At 32.2% G+C, this 17,229-nt stretch overlaps 1 protein-coding gene across 1 annotated transcript in view; it reads left to right on the top strand.

The window, feature by feature from the left end:
• Positions 1 to 17,229, top strand: part of PPFIA2 (protein tyrosine phosphatase, receptor type, f polypeptide (PTPRF), interacting protein (liprin), alpha 2) — a gene marked incomplete at its 5' end in the record, with an annotated part of 84,941 nt that overhangs the window by 56,246 nt on the left and 11,466 nt on the right. The window contains 5 exons of the mRNA XM_008592229.1: positions 6,491 to 6,553; positions 7,831 to 7,860; positions 7,963 to 7,973; positions 8,111 to 8,197; positions 11,700 to 11,797. Of these exons, the coding sequence (XP_008590451.1) occupies positions 6,491 to 6,553; positions 7,831 to 7,860; positions 7,963 to 7,973; positions 8,111 to 8,197; positions 11,700 to 11,797 (289 nt within the window). The remainder of the gene's footprint in view (positions 1 to 6,490; positions 6,554 to 7,830; positions 7,861 to 7,962; positions 7,974 to 8,110; positions 8,198 to 11,699; positions 11,798 to 17,229) is intronic.

The raw sequence follows: 17,229 nt of genomic DNA, 5'->3' as shown, positions 1-17,229 counted from the left end.
TAAAAACTGAGCAGGCCATTATAACAGTTATTGAAAACCGAATTCAGATCTGATGAATATTCTGAATAATTTCCAGCTGAGAGAGAAGTAGCACAACTACTTTATATCAACAGTCTCCTCCCAAGAGCAAATGTAAGTAAAAATATTAAAAATTCTGACTCTGGCAAAAATAACAACATTTGAAGTCCAACATTCAGATAAAGAATAAGACATACTTTATTATTTTTATTTAGCAGCTTAATCCATTTCTTAATTTTAAAAAAATGGAAAAATTAAATACTCTTTTTCTAAAACTGTTCAACCAGACTGAAAAAATTTAAATCACAGAATATTAAAAGTAAAAGTATACTCAGTTATTTAAAGAACAGGAAGAAGAGAACTTATGAGATCCTCTATGATCTAGCCTCAGTTCATGTCAAAGGTTTTATTTATATCATTTAAGTTTTGTATTTGTTTACAGAATTAATACATGATTTTGTACAACATTTGTAAAGTACAGAAAAACAATAAAAAATTAAATACCATAAAAATAACAATTTTAGAGNTTTTCTTCATTTTTTATAAAGATGGATTGTTTTACACAATATATTATTTTGTATTTTTCTTTTGAAACTTAGTAATATAACACAAGTATTTTCTGCATTTTATTAAATATGTAATTGCAGTATTATTTTTACTTGCTGCATATTTCCTTAATGGAAGTATCATAATTTATTTAGCCAAATCCCTACTATTAGACATTCTGCTTATATAAAAACTTTTATTGTGTGTATGTAAAATATGTTCATGCAGTTATATTGTTGCATAAACTATGGCTATTTTCATTGCAATATTTGTGTATAGAACATTTACAGTCTTATTAGTTTTACAACTTAATTGCCAAATTGTACTGCCACTTCTCTTCCCTTNTTTACAGTCTTATTAGTTTTACAACTTAATTGCCAAATTGTACTGCCACTTCTCTTCCCTTTGTCAACATTTGTTTTATCTCATTGCTTAAATTTACATTTTTAAAACTACTATTAAATTTTTTATATTCTTATCAATCTTGTACTTATATTAATTATAAATTCATAATCGTTTTTGTCTATAGGATTATAGGAATGTTTATCTGTTTGTTAATGTGTAAAAGCATTCATAGATGATAAAGCCTTTTGCTAAATATTGATGCAAGTTCTATATAAGATGAGTCAAGTTGTGCCTCTGTGCTTTAAAAATAATATACTAAATGGTAATTCTTCCTTTTACTCCATATACATGGAAGAATTTACTCATTTCTAATATTTTTCAAATATGATTTGCTTTGCAAAACAAAAATTCCATATAAAATTCTAGTAATATTTCCACTGCATAAAGTGGAGATTAACACATCTTAAAGACATAACCTAAAATTATACATTAGGATTCATACTTAGAAAATACAAAGGCAGGAGTTTTTTATTTTTATTTATTTATTTATTTTAAGATATATTATCATGTTTCCCAAAACACTGCAATTTGTTCACATCATACAAGTTTTTTGTACAATGAAGTCTGATTTGTTCAGTGTACCTCGTTCATTAACTCAGATTTTCAGGAGAAAAAGCAGAGTACTTACGCTTTTTTTTTTAAACCAACTAAAACTGATTCTGCATTCTTTCCTGTGTGGATGAAATGGGCTTGACCAGTAAGAAAATCTAAATGTTACATTTATTATTTCCTTGGGCCAACCCCAATCTTCCAGCTTTCTTTTTCTTTTTCCCAAGCTATGATTACTGTAAAATACCTCTTAACTAATAGGATAGGAATGGAGATATCAGTTGCAATTTGGATGAAGGAGGATGTCATAAAGAATTACTACATTCTTTAAATATTTAATCTTAAATAAAAATAAGTAAAGATTCAGGCATTTACAAATTTAGATGAGCCACCTAGGACTTTTGCTTGACTATGTTTCCAACGCATGGAGTTTTACATTAGTTTTCTTTGATAACCTCATCCACAAAACATCTCTAATTTTTTAAGTTTAGGTTTCTCTTTAAAGTGACGACTTCGAGATAACTCAAAAAGCTATCTGAGTGCAGAATCCTTCTGGACATTTACAATTTCTTTCGTCGACTTTAACAAAGTTGTGTCTTATTGATAGGTTTTTGTTTGTTTGTTTGTTTGTTTTTCTGCCATACTGAGTCATTTATTTAGTTTTTTAAAATTTTTTTATTGGTTATGAATATTCATGAGATACAAAACTGATTGTCACCCCTCATGCCCTTGACGTGGGGGCCAGATTCATACTGGCAGCATACCCATTACCACAAATTGCATTTGTACCCCGTGTCCCCCACCCAATTATCCCCAACCTCCCTCTCCCTCCCCCTTTTCCCCCCACTCCACTTTGTAGACCAAAGTGGCCTTCTTTGTAGATTATTCTTTCCCTCTGCAAGTCCAACACACCACTGTGGTCTTTGAGATTTGGCTTTATCTGGTCTTTCCAAATCATTCAACTTTGTGTTTATATATGAGCCAAATTTATTGTTTTGCTTTACACAATATTTATTTAAATTGCCAAATCAAAACTTTAAAAACACAAGTGTAGAAATAGGTTTGGGAACAAATAAAATGATCTTTGGTAACCATATAATTCAACAAGTTTGAGCAGAAATATAAGGCATAAGATAGGCATTAGTCAGCATATTATACAGGGGAAATAGAGAGTATTTATTACAGGAAAGGCTTGCTTGAATGGAGGTTGCTTAACAGAATTTCTAATAGAATTACAGTAATAGCCAACAACAGGAAGGTGCTTACTAAGTGTCAGGCACTGTTCAAGGTGCTTTACATAGAATGACTCATTTAAGCCTCACAACCACACTATGAGATAGATACTTTTATTACATCTGTTGTACAGGTGGAAAAAAACATGTACAAAAGTAAAGTGCCTTATCCAAGGTCATACTCCCACGTAATTTTGCCCAGAATCTATGCTCCTAACAAGTACTTTCTCCGGTTCCTGCCCTCTGTCAGTTTTCCTTCTTTTTTACAGAAACCTTTCAGTCTGCTTTGAACGTAATTTTGCCCAGAATCTATGCTCCTAACAAGTACTTTCTCCGGTTCCTGCCCTCTGTCCGTTTTCCTTCTTTTTTACAGAATCCTTTCAGTCTGCTTTGGATCCTCTTTTCATTACTATTAACCTCATAATCCTCAACCTTTATTAGAAATAAGGTGAGGTATAATTAGGTAAATAACATTCTTATAATGGGAAATAAAAATTCAGATAGGGAAGAAATGTGGAGCCAAGTCATTTGAATGTGAAAAGTAAATTTCAAGTTACTATACTTTGTAATTCAATTGTAAGATAAAAAATACTTTAAAGTGACCTAGGTAGTAACGAAAGTTACTTTGAGCTAGAAAAGATTTAGGATTATTCTGAGGTTTGGCTGCTCTACTTGTCCTGTATCTCTGACAGCAAGGGAAATAATTATTTCCCTCTGATTAATTTCATGGTTATTCCTTAAATTCATTTTAATATTCATTTTGCTGTCATAACTTTTCCCAGAATGATTTGATCATTCTTAATACCCCTCAGGATTTTTTCTCTTGGTTCTCATTTGACCATACTTTCTACATATTCTTCTCCATGTGGACTAACAGGAGGAGGCAAGCAAGGCACCTCGAGCATGAAATTTAAGTAGGCTGTCATTGTCAGGTGCTGACCCTGCACTTGCATCACCCTGAAAGTTGTGCTTCCTTAAATTTAGCCTCCTGGTATCTCACTTGCCTCGTCCTAGTCCCAGACGTGTATTAGACCATATTATATCATAATTTAAACTTTTCAGTATTTTTCTAGTGTAAAGCATGTAGCCTTAGTCCCACTTAAGACATGTAGAATCTGAAATTTAGAGAAGTTTAGATAATGTTCTTGGGTAGTTGCTGAAAGTGGCACTGCTAGAACTCGAATCTCCTGATTATAATTTGGTAATTGTAATTGAATTTATAAATCACCTGCTAGTCTTAGATGACATTAGCCGCAAATGACTACTGGTTGTGTTCTTCAACTCTGACATTTGGGAGATTGCAGCACTGACTGCCAAAAGCAGTGAGTAGATGATTTAAAAGGGCTCTTGCTTGTTCAACAACAAATTGTATTAATGTTTGTCCTTTATGATTTTCCCAAACTACGTTTTGGACTCTCTATCCTCAGTGCCAAGGAACCACAGTCTTTATGTCCTTTGGTTGCTCAGAGATTCCCTCTCTAGCTACTCACTTAGGGACGCTCTTCCTGGAAACTTCATGCTCTAAATCACTCCTTATTGACTTAACCAGATGAAAGTTTCATTCCCTACACAGGTGGTGGAAAGAAAGCAATCTGATTCAATAATTGACTTACTAAGAATGGGCTTGCTTGTAAAATAAACTTGTTAAAACCTTAACTAATGTCTGTTTGGTTAGGTTGTGGAGAAGCTATTTTGTGGGTTACTTTACAAAATTGTAGGGCAGGCAATGCTCCTCCCCACTGAAACTGCAAATCAAAGGTAAATAACTAACACACAATTTATGAAAGTTTGCCAACCCTTCTAATCTGCCAATTAGAAAATTGCTCCGGATATATACTCATTTTGCAAGTAAAGATACAGATAAAACCATACTTTCTATCATGTTCTCCATCCCAGAATATGGCGATTGACTGGCAAACCAGACTTCAAGATAACCTGTGAAAGATTAAACTTTCTTATGAGATAATACTGATCAAGTTTCTTATAGAAGGAGATCTTTATTATTTGGATTCAGATCAAAGTAGAAGCTACAAAAATCAGTTTAAAACAAGACTGGTTTAAATGAATTTCCTCTCAGATAATCATCACTGAAACTCACTTTGAGCAAATGGTATAGCCACCCAGGCAAAGCACTGTGATCACTGGGTGTAAAGGAATGAGACCAATGAGGGTCAAGTTCTTTTTAAAGTAGTGAACTCCTCATAAAGTCAATAAAAATGATTCCAAGTGATTTAATGTTTCATATATTCATATGCAACTTTTTGTTTATAATGAGCACCATTACCAGAAGCTGGGGATAGAGGGAAAGGGCTTTTAATGGCATGAATTGCTCCCATATTCTAAAAGTATTTTATAGGTGTGTACAGATTTATCTTATAGGAAAAAAATTCTGCTAAACTCTGAATTCTGAAATGGCAAGTGAATGTGAATTCTATACATATATATGATGTATGATACAAATAACCTTTGGAATTTTTATGCCCATATGATTTACTTATTATAATGATATTTCTTTACTCAATTCCCTTTGTTACTAAAATGTATTAATGAGATTTCATATATATCAAATTATACTTATTAGTTTAGTTTATATGTAGTTACTTTTTAAATTTCATTGAATTACATTGTTCATGATATAAAGAAAGTCAAATATGCTACTGTGTGAATGGCAGAAAAGGCCAAAGTGATTTATGGTGATGACTTATGTTTGGATATCAAATTTTCTACTTCTGGTACTCTAAAACTAGGCCTGTTCCAAAACAAGTAACAAGTAATAGATGGGGTGTAAATTTCATGGATGTGCTTGGACAACCTTGCAATGTTCATAAAGACTTTCTAGTCAAATGGTAGACTTTAATGGAAAGTGGTTTCCAGTGGCTAGTACCTTCAATGATAGACCTGATCTCTATGTTACTAATGAACTTTGGTTTAGAAATGGTACATTATTCAGTACATAGAACAAATATCAAGGATTGTTTTATTTAAAAAGCAAATGAGAATTCATAATAGAGTAGTTCCTGATAGAGGTAAAAATTTCCTTTTACACTGTGTTCTTCTCTGTAATGGTATAGGATACTGCAGAAAAATTAGAAATGTATAGGTTTTATAATTTGATGGTGTTCAATGAGGCTGAAAATACTTTTTATTAAATCAAAAATATCATTTCACTTCTTCATCTATAAGAATATAGGAATACAGCATATTTACTTAATTTCAAAAGGAAGAAATTATTTGGGAAAAGCTGATGCTGGTTTCCAGATAGGTTACAATAGTGCTTACAGATTTGTGTTGTCAACTGACTTTCTCTGTCCGAGGAAACTGAAGAATTGAAATTATGTGAATGGAATTTTGGTAATAATGCAACTAAATACATGTGCATCTTTTCCTGAAGAAAAATTAATTACATTTTTTCTGCAAATCAAATTTAATCAGCTCCCCATTATTACAAAAATGGATCTAATAATCGCATACCTTTGAAATGCAAATTTCGATCATGCCCTTTTCCTGATTAATAGTCGCAGAAATATCATTTTAAATTTACCCTCCCATGAACTTCACAGCATGCCTCTTTCTATTTAATTTCTGTGAGTAGAAAAAGCAGGGATCTCTGAGTGTACCATAGAGGCAGGGGCTCTGTGGTGTTGCTGTGATGCTGATAACTTACAGAGGTGCTGCCTTTCTTCTTTGCCATTGCTTTCCTCTCCTGGATTTTACTGCTTCCCTCTGGGCCTCCTCACTAGCCTTCAGGCAACGTTTGGGTGACCCATGAAGAAATGGAAACTCTTGCAGCTCCAGCAAAAACGGTTAGTCTTTACAGTTTTGTTGAACCTGAGGAAAAGTTATTTTGCTACTGTTTGGATGGAAAAGCTAAGTTGTTTACTATCGACCAGTGTAATGGGATGTATTTATATAGTTATGTGCAGAGATAACTAACATTTTTCGTTACAGTTTTCTTTTACTGTACTCACTTGACATCTGTGAAACACTGCTAAATTGTCATAATGTAGTTACTAGTGTCAGAGTTTGTAATATGCAAAGATTAATCAAGAATTTAATAAAACATTTATCCATTTTGCAACACTGGAACTTTTTGGTAACAAATTTTTCTTAGTACTGGGCATATTCACAGGCAATACACATGTAGTTTTTTGTGCTTTACCATCTCATATACACAGCTTGACCAAAAAAAGAAGAAAAAAAGTGCTATGTTAATTTGGTATCCAAAAGCACAGATTTAAAAAACTCCTTTAGGACTCTATAATTGTCAGCTTTTAAAAATATAACGTTATACATAGTCATTTTTCATATAAAGTGACAAAGTTGGGTGTATCGTATGTTTTATATTTAGCAACTTCTTTTTAATTTAATGTCCTTTCAGTTTTATATCTATTTGAAAAGTTGGTTATGTAGAAATTTATGATGGATAAAAATGCCAATATCATGTACTATGTTTATTTTTAGTTTAGCTTTGTTGTACTTGTTTTTTCTCTTGTTTGGTTTTTTGGTTTGTTGGCTGTTGAAATCTATTTGATTACCACAAAGCTTTGTTAGAGCGATATAGTTAATTTTTCCACTCCATCAGTTTACTTTATATAAGATTTCTTTATCATATATTTGTATATATAATCAAACATTTTTATTATAATACATTACCTTCAGAATATTACAAATTTTTAAGAATTAAAAAAAGATTTGGATGATCAGATCAAATGTCCACAAAACCATGAAAATCCCATGTCATTATAATACATTACCTTCAGAATATTACAAATTTTTAAGAATTAAAAAAAGATTTGGATGACCAGATCAAATGTCCACAAAACCATGAAAATCCCATGTCATATATATGTATATTTAAATTAGAATTAATTAAAAACAATATAGCTGCCTTGTAGTTGCCTTTGAAATGTGAAATTGATAACTTTGGACCTGAGAAAAAATCTGTGTATTTATCTGCCTATGTCATAATAATTAACATTTTGTATAACAATTTTGCTTCTGCTAGAAAAATTTTACTGTATTCTTTTGAAATTAATTTATATTTACCTGCTTTATTAATCATTTCCTGCTGCTAACGCAGAAAGAATCTGAGGAAGGAAGCTGGGCCCAGGTAGGAAATTTATGTGCTTTAAGAATTAATATCATTTAGTAGGCTATGAGGATATAAATTAACACATTATTGTAAGCCATAATATTTTAAATCTTCACTTAGCTCAATATGAGGCTGATATGTATATTTAAATCTATATTATATTTAATACTATATATGTCTTTTTAAATCACCATATTTTGCAAATAAGATGATTATAATTTCATATCTGGCCTCTGTTAAAAGGGTGATTTTCTTTCTTCCCCAAAAGAATGATCTGTAACTTAAATTTTTATGAAAACACCCTAACAAAAAAAGATCTCCGTGTTCATTTAAAAATGGTGGATAGTTTTCATCGGTAGGTTTTTGACAAAGAATAAAGTGAAACAATAAATAATGTGTATTTTACTAAAGCAAAAATAGGTGTGTAGGACATAGAAAATATGTGCTATTTGATGCATCTTTGTACATCTACTTGGAAAAATATTTTCAGGCAGCAAATTGCAGGGACTATCTAACATAGAGCTCTGTGCATATTATGTTCACAAAGTTTACAAAAATATACATGCACAAAATTCTCCTCATAGAACATAAGTCTATTTTTTCCAGATATTTACAATATTACCATTTGTGATTTTTATAGGTGTGTGTTTATATTACAAAATTATTCATGAAGAATTAATAAATATTTGTAGTTTCAACTCTACAAATACGTGTGGTTATAAATTATATAATTTAGGGACATATTAAAAAACTTTTGAGAAGGAATTTGTCTCTGAAGGACATATTTGTACTTTAACTTTTGTATGTCCATTAGTGCTTTTGATTATTGTGTATTAATTTTCATAAAAAAAATACTGAGGCACCTATAAGGACACAGATGAAAAAAAAAGCAATCTTTTTTTTATGTTGTTTAACATCTAGCAGGTAAGAAATAAGTCTTGCTGTAGTACCATGTTATAAATGCCCCATTGCAGCCTAATGGTTTTGTATGCTATGTGAAAAAATATCAGTTGTGTTTTGATTGATTGTTTTATATGTAGTTGATTATGATGGTAAATTAATACATATAAACCTAGATGATTTCAGCTTGGGAGACTATTTGGTCTTGTCCAACATTTAATTAGTGACTGAAATGAAGATGGTATAAAAAATCAGAATTGTTGGTGACGTAAAATTAAGATAAATAACAATTGAGGTTCTTCCTTCCAACTTCTGGAGATATTTTGAATTTTAATACAGTTGTTGACACTGTTGGATTGAATTTAGTTCAAATAAATATGACAGTTTAAAAAACCTATTAAAATGCTGGATAGAGAATCCATGATTGAACAGCAATTTGTGTGAAAGAGATATTGTATTTATAATTGACACAAAAATCTCTGTTTTTGTTAATGGATTGACAAGGCATGTATAGATTGTGTTTATCGGCAGGGACAATAAAAATGCTACCATATGGTAAGATAACAAAACATTTCTATCCATTTGGGTGCATTAAATTGTCATAGATGTAATGGTAAAAGTCTGCTGAGAAGGTTGAAGACATTAAAGACATTTAACTTGAATAATGAAAGGCTTTAGATACGTTTTTCTTGTTTTTTGAGATTATTATTATGTAGTAGAATAATATTTTCTCTGCTGAATATGCACATTTTTAGTTAAAATAGGTATAAAGACTAGGGTGAGTGATTTCCACTCAATAGAAAAAAAACAACTTTGCACCACTCTAAACTGCCGTATAGTGTTCACATTGTTAGGTAGTGAGTTCCCTGTCACTCAAACTTTAGGCCTTCAAATTTTATACGGTTGTGTTAGACATTTTTAGAAATTTTGACATTACACTTGTGTTCAGCTTTTCTGTTCTTCACTAAGTTGACTTTTAGCACTGCTTTATAATTGCAGTAAAAATTATTTTTACATTGATCAAGTTTTCTTTTTTGAAAAATAAAAATTACTCAATCGCAGGGTTCTTGTTTGTTCTTCTCGTTTGAAATACACAAGCTTCATCTTTTACGTTATGTTGAACTTGACTTAAAACAGGTAGTAACTGTATATTGCATCCCATGGTCTTTTGAGCCAAGTTTTCAATCTGATGGATATTGTTACCAAATTATATATTCTCTTTATAGCACAATTTTATATGATGTATAAAAACTTGGCAGAAACTAGCCAGGAACCATTGGATTAATCTCAAGTTGCCTATTGTCAATGATGGCTATTATATCAGTATTATCTGCTGTCTCACTGAATTAGTTTGCCAGGACTGCCTTAAAAAGGTACCACAGACAGGTAGCTAGCTTATACAATATAACTTTATTTTCTCACAGTTCTGGAGGCTAAAAGTTTGACATCAAGATGTTGATAGGTCTGATTTCTTCCAAGGTGTCTCTCCTTGGCTTGCAGATAGCCACCTTCTCTGTGTCCTTACATGACTTTCCTCTGTGAATGCACATTCCTGGTGTCTCTGTGTGTCCAAATTTTCTCTTCTTATAAGGACATCAGTCAGTTTGGATTAGGTCCCACCCTAATGACCTCATTTAACTTAATTACCTCTGTGAAGGCCCTGTCTCCAAATAGAGTCACATTCTGAGATACTGGGATTTAAAGCTTCAACTTATAAATTTGGGGGGAGCACTTTTGAGCCCATAACACCTACCTAATACAGATTTCTTTCTGTTTTTCTCTGATTCTGAAATATTTGGTTCAACATCATTCTTATTAAAATGCAGGGCTTAGAAATGCATCCAACGCAAGTGTAGCTTGGCCAGAGTGTTTGTCTAAATTTGCATATATTCCTAAATACTTAAGAAATCACTAACAGCCAATGATCTTTACTTTTGAAACCTAGAGATTCTTTTTTCCACATCCTTTAAATCCAGTATCACTAAGTCTTCTCATCTCTTCTCCCTGAACATCTTTGGTCTCTGGATTTTCTTCTCATGCTCTGGCTGTTGTCTCTATTTCAGCAGCATCGCCCCCTTAATTGGTTTCTCTGTCTCCTAGGATTACGTATTTCCTTCATCTCCTATTTTGCTACTAGATTATTCTTCCTTAAACAAAAATCTTTTATTGTCATTTCTTCTCTGAAAATTGTCCAATAATTCTCTATCACCTGGGCATATTTCACACTTACACGAAATGCAAGGCTTTTCTTAATATACCCCTACTCCACCTACGAAATTGCATTCCTCCTTACTTCCTAGTGTGAACTTTCGACTCTGAACAGTGTGTCCTATCACCACACCTTTAAAATTTTATCTGCAATCCTATGTTTATGTCGCTTCATCTTCCATAATAACCCTTTCTCTGCTACCTTCCTTTCCACACAGTTTCAATGTCTGCTGACTTGTTCTTCTTCACATACTTGTGTATCACTTAGACTTGCTGACTGTTTGTTTTGGTATTTGGTTATCTTATTGCTTAAAACTTCCTTATGTTTTCATGTTATTTCTCTCATCAGCATAAGAAGAGAGTATCCATTTCTTCTAAATTACTCACTGTCTTCATAACAGAGACTTTGGGTTTTTTGCAAATAAATAAAATATTAGTCTCCAGATGATATAGGAATAAGTAAATGGAAGGGAAAGACATATGAATGAACAGCACAATCCCTGATTATTTTCAAAACTAAGTTTTTCTTATTTTGAAAATATTTTTCTACTCTTTAGAAACATTGTGTGTTTAGAATAATTATAAACTTATTTTCCTCCAATACAGAAGGATTTAAGTACAAGTATAAAATATTAACCTGTTACCCTAGAAAAATAGTGTATAGTGATGACTATGCTTAATCAAAGACCATTCTTCACCTGCTGAGTAAATTCAATGTGTTTTCTTCTTTTTGAAAAAAAAAATAACAGAACAAGTTTACAGTATGGAATTATGTGCTTAAAAAGGTTAAATTATGACAGAAAAGAGCTAGAAAGAAGACGGGAAGCAAGCCAACATGAAATAAAAGGTAACGTGTTTCTTTCATATTAAATGCCTTTTCTCTGGGGTTTTAGCTTTCGCTTTTACTGAAGTAAGATGCTATACATGTTACAAAGGTTTCTAAGTGGCATAAGTATTAGGCCAGAAGTGTCATCTTATTTTTTTTCAGTATTATTCTAATTAAAACACAGAAAAGGGTAAATATCCCTCCCATTATGGGCGTATTCTTGATTTTTTGAATTGGGATTTATTCCCCTCTGAACCTATTAATTATACATTCTGCTTGTAGTAAAGATGTCTCCAAATAGATATTTTTATCAAACTTTTAATAGAATAGTCTCATGATTCAGAGAAACATGGTATATCATTTTTTATGGCAGTTCTTCTTTATTTTATATCATTTGAATTTTGTTTCAGTGCCTAGAAATTTTATTTTTATACTGTAGTTATAAAAATTGTATAGAAATTTTATATAAAAATATATAAGAATTTTTCCCTTATAAACTGGATTAGTCCATTAATAATTCCAGGTGAGAATGATTTTAGGAGTATTGCTAATTACTGCAACTATTATGTGTACAAAAATGTTTGATTTGAATGAAAAGAAAAGACACTGCATTTTCCAGATTAGAAAAGTATTGTATTTAATAATTAACCATCTAAATGTTAATATGTACCTTAATATACAGGAAAAATAATAGTTTTAAAAGAGGAATATGTTAGATACTATAATTGTTAGAGACCATTGAATTTTACTATTGCTATTAACGGAAAAAATAAATTGTTGGGTATAAGATATAAGCATCTGCAGGCCTTTTTTTAATGGTAAGAATCACACCTCCACTTATGTTGCTTAAAGGAGAAAAAGGGTTTATTAAGGTAAATATAATCAAAATTTTTGAGGAAAATTTTGGATATTAAACTACTTATTACTTATATTTTCTTTCCTATTGTTCAAGAGTTTATATGTGCAAGCATTTAATCAAATTCATTGAGTGTTGTACATTACACTAATTGTTCAAAATTAGGCATGAGTCTGTTTTCAACTTCACTTCCATTGGGGCTTACCTTAGATAAGAAAATAGTACATATTTCATGTTACCCCTTTTTCCACAACATTAAAGTTTAGTGATGTTTTATTCTTTATTTAAAAATATGCATCTTAGGCTTCAATAATATTCATTTGTGATAAACAATGTCAGAAATTACTTTTATCTTTGGCAGTTCTTGGACATTACATTAGTTCTAGTAGAATGGGTTTGAATGCATGTGAAAGTGAGTGGTTAAAAATATTTTTCTACGTATGGTTCATCAGAGAGTAGATAGACACACAATGGATTTCTTGTAACACTTCATTTGACTGATTACTTAGGGGCCAGAAAGTGTTTTTCCATTACCAAAATAGAGTTGTTTGATTTCACATTACTTTGGCACCCCAGGAAATTGCAGGTTGTTTTCAGTCCTTTGTTGTTCAGTTGAATTGAAATTTGGGAACTAATGGACCAAAAATAGATCTCAGAAGGAAGTCTGTGCTTGATCTAAAAGAGGGTGTTTTAGCACATATATAGGTTTTATTGCCCGTGGTATATTACTTTCTGTTTTACTTTCTGAGGTATTTTTTCCAATTAAATTTTATTACGCCTGGTCTTACCACATGAAATGCTTCATATATAGGTAGATTTAAAGGAAAGGATTACTATTTGGCCCTCCACCAAATGTTATGTTAGTATTTGGCGATTGCTGGTTAGAGTGTAGTCCTGAGAAAACACTGCCATGATTCACTATGATTACACACAAACAACTAACTCCACATGATAAATATCTGTGAGTGAGATCATAAATAGCCCCTGTTTTCTATAACTGATCACATGACATTTACAGGAATAGCTCTCAACTGTGACTAGGGGGTCTCTGTTATTATCTGAAGTGTTAATTAACCTTGACCTTAATAAACTGTTTTCTAAAGTAAGGAGACCATGTGAATTTCAAAATGTACTAACACTTAATTTGTTACTAGGAAACAGTCAACACTGATCTGTAGCCATTTATTGTTTACGGCAAGAGGATTCCTACAAAGCTTTAAAGTCAGGGCATAAATAATGCTTGAAAACAAATTTATAGAAAAAGATCTGATTTACAAAATGAAAAAATGGGAATGTTATTATTCTGAAGAAAAGTGTAGATTAGTGCTTTATTAGACTTCACTCCATGAATGGGTTATTTTGTATCTTTGATCACTCTAAACTACAGGTGTGAGAATGGGATGTTTTATGTGATGGACATATATTTGCAGAAATATGATGACTACATAATATGTCTTGGACTATCAAAATATAAACCCAGCTCCAGAAAAGAACAAACACTTCCTATTTACAAATCTATCCAGTGCAAAAAAATAATGGCAGTTTTTTATTGGTTTTTTGATGAGAACATTGTATCATTGGTTTAAAAAAATATTGTATTTAGTGAGATCAAGTGAGGAACTGTTAGTGTCACTCATACACACCTATCCAGCTTTCGAAGTATAGATGTGAGGTAACCAGTAGTTAGAACAAATCAGTTACTATGAACAGCAGCTGATAATATAACTACAATGTAATATTAAGCAGCTCCCATCCCATTTTCTGAGGTCAAACACCACATTGGAACAGGCTAATAAAAACTCAGAGGAAAGCCTCTACTTCAGAATGACCCAGGGAGACACAGTGAATACATACAACATAAAATTTCCACATATAGTACAGGTCATTAAGTAAGTCCTTTGCTTTGCTTGAAGACATGGAGAAAGACATAGGCAAACCTCTCAGGGAGACAATAAATGTCCTACTTCCTGCAGGAATTTCATCTGCTTTGGATAGAGTGGGTAATAGCAGTAAAACTGTGAGAAGTGGGCATTCCTCACGTTAGGGCTTATGTTTTGAAATGAGATTGTTCAAAGCACCATAGGAGTTAAGTAGAGAGATGTGAAACAAGTATACCTATAGCTTCCATACTCATATACAAATGCTTTACCAGCACTGTGGATTGGCAGAGACACAAAGTGCACAAACCAACCTGAGGGACTTCTACTTCTGACTATAATGGAATACATTGAATCAAATCAATTCGACCAAAGCTAATCTTCAACAAAGAAGAAATAGAAATGCTAGATAAAAGAATAAATAGCAATAAATAGCTGTTTGAAGGAAAAAGAAAGAAACTAAGACAGCCAAGACCTGAGAGACTGTGATCTTAGAGAGAGAGAGAGACAGAGACAGAGACAGAGACAGATGCATTGGAGTAAATGGTAAACCTATCATTTTTCTTGTTTCACAGAGCAGTGGGGATTGGGGTGACGGGGATGGGGTGGGGTGTTTCCATGGGAATTGAAGTTTAGAGTGCCATAGCTGTCAGGCCTTTATGAACCAAGATCTTGGAGAAAAGGGAAATAAGTAAGCCTGACATTATACAACTTTCCTCTTGAGACATGTGTGGACTCCTAAGAAGAATGGAATTAGAAGCTAAAAATTGAAGAGAAAGCAGAAGCCAAAGGGTAAGAAAACTAAAAAGAGATTATAATAAAGCTGCTGAAAACCATGACCCCCCCTCCCTCACACAAAATTGTCTTAGAATCTGTCAAAGTAAACTCCACATTACTTTCCAAGGTGCAACAGAAAATATCTGATGTTGTTCAACTAAAGTAATGTGAGAGAAAAGTGGGATATCTTTAAATGTTGAATCAAACTAACTTCTTACCTAGAAATAAGTAAGTCCATCAGTGTTAAGGCAGAATTAATGCAATTTCAGACAGACAAAATCTGGGAGAATCCTTCACTAGAAAACCTAAATAGAAAAGAAATATTATAATGACTTATTCGGGCAGAAGGAAAATGATCCTAAAGACAATAACAAATGCAGACAAGATGAGGAGGAACTGAAAGAATGTATGGGTAAATTTAATAATAATATAAAAACAATAATAATGTCTACAGGGTTTAAATTTTACATAGAATTAAAATACATAACAATCAACTATAATGCAAAAGGCAGGAAGGGAGTGAAATAAAATTAAGCTGATTGAAGGTCTGCATTATATAAGAAATGATAAAAGGATTAATTTAAAGAAGACTCTAATAAGTCAAGGATTCATATTATAACATTTAAGTGTGACTACAAAAAGAATAATATAAAGTGTAGAGATAAAAAGTTAATAGAGTGATGGAATAAAATAAAAAATACATAATAAAGAAGCAAGAAAGAGAGAAAAGGAACAAATGACAAATAGGACGAATAGAAAGATGGTAGATTTGAACTCAGATATCTGAGTAATAATATTAAATGTGAGTAGACCGATCCAATTAAAAGACACATGGATAAAACAAAAACAAGGATATGTTGTATACAATGGACATAACTTAAATACAAAGGAAAGAAACAAAATGATGAATCATATTGGACGTGGTGAGGAGTATAAGAACATAAGTATAAGTATAGGAACATAGAAAAGTCAGAAGTAAAGAAGATTCACATGCAAATACTAACCAAAGTTGTGATTCTTCTAACATTAGAATATAGACTTTTAGGCAGGAAACATACTAGAAATAAGTTGAGTATTTAAAAATAATGAAAGGGAAGATGTAGAAGATTTATATGCATCTAATATGTAGACTTAAAATATGAAAAGCAAAAACTGACACATATAAAAGTAGCAGATATTTTCATAGTCAAGATGGGAGTTGCTTATTGAAACTACAAGGAGATACCACATGTATTAGTTTGTTTGGGGCTGCTGTAACAAAGTACAACAAACTGTGTGGCTTAAATAACAGGAATTTATTGTTTCATAGTTCTAGAGGGTAAAAGTTTGAGATCAAGGTGTTAGTACAGTGGGTTGATTCTGAGGGCTGCAAGAAGAATATGGTCCTTGCTCTCCCCTGGCTTCTGGTGGTTTGTTGTGAATCTTTGGCGTTCTTTGGCTTATTTATTGTTTCATAGTTCTAGAGGGTAAAAGTTTGAGATCAAGGTGTTAGTACAGTGGGTTGTTTCTGAGGGCTGCAAGAAGAATATGGTCCTTGCTCTCCCCTGGCTTCTGGTGGTTTGTTGTGAATCTTTGGTGTTCTTTGGCTTGTCTTTGGCGTTCTTTGGCTTATAGGAACATCATTCTGATCTCTGCCTTCATCTTCGTGTAGTGTTCTCCATGTATGCATGTTAATTTCCAAATTTCCCCTTTTAAGAAGAACATTAGTCATGTTGAATTAGGACCTATTGCAATGACCTTATTTTAACTGATCATCTCTATTAAGACACCACCTCCAAACAATGTTACATTCTGAGGGACTGCAGATTAGAATTTCAACATGAATTTTTGGAGGACAGAATGCAACCCATAACACAGAACATCTACCATAATGGTATAGGAAAAAAAAGCTAACAAAGTAAATAAAAAGTACAAAGTATTGGTAAAGATGCAGGTTTTCATAC

Source organism: Galeopterus variegatus, unplaced genomic scaffold (assembly GCF_000696425.1).
Source record: "Galeopterus variegatus unplaced genomic scaffold, G_variegatus-3.0.2 Scaffold7702, whole genome shotgun sequence".
Classification (NCBI taxonomy): Eukaryota; Metazoa; Chordata; class Mammalia; order Dermoptera; family Cynocephalidae; genus Galeopterus; species Galeopterus variegatus.
The sequence above is the reverse complement of the archived record's forward strand: the minus strand, read 5'-3'. Positions and strand labels throughout refer to the sequence as shown.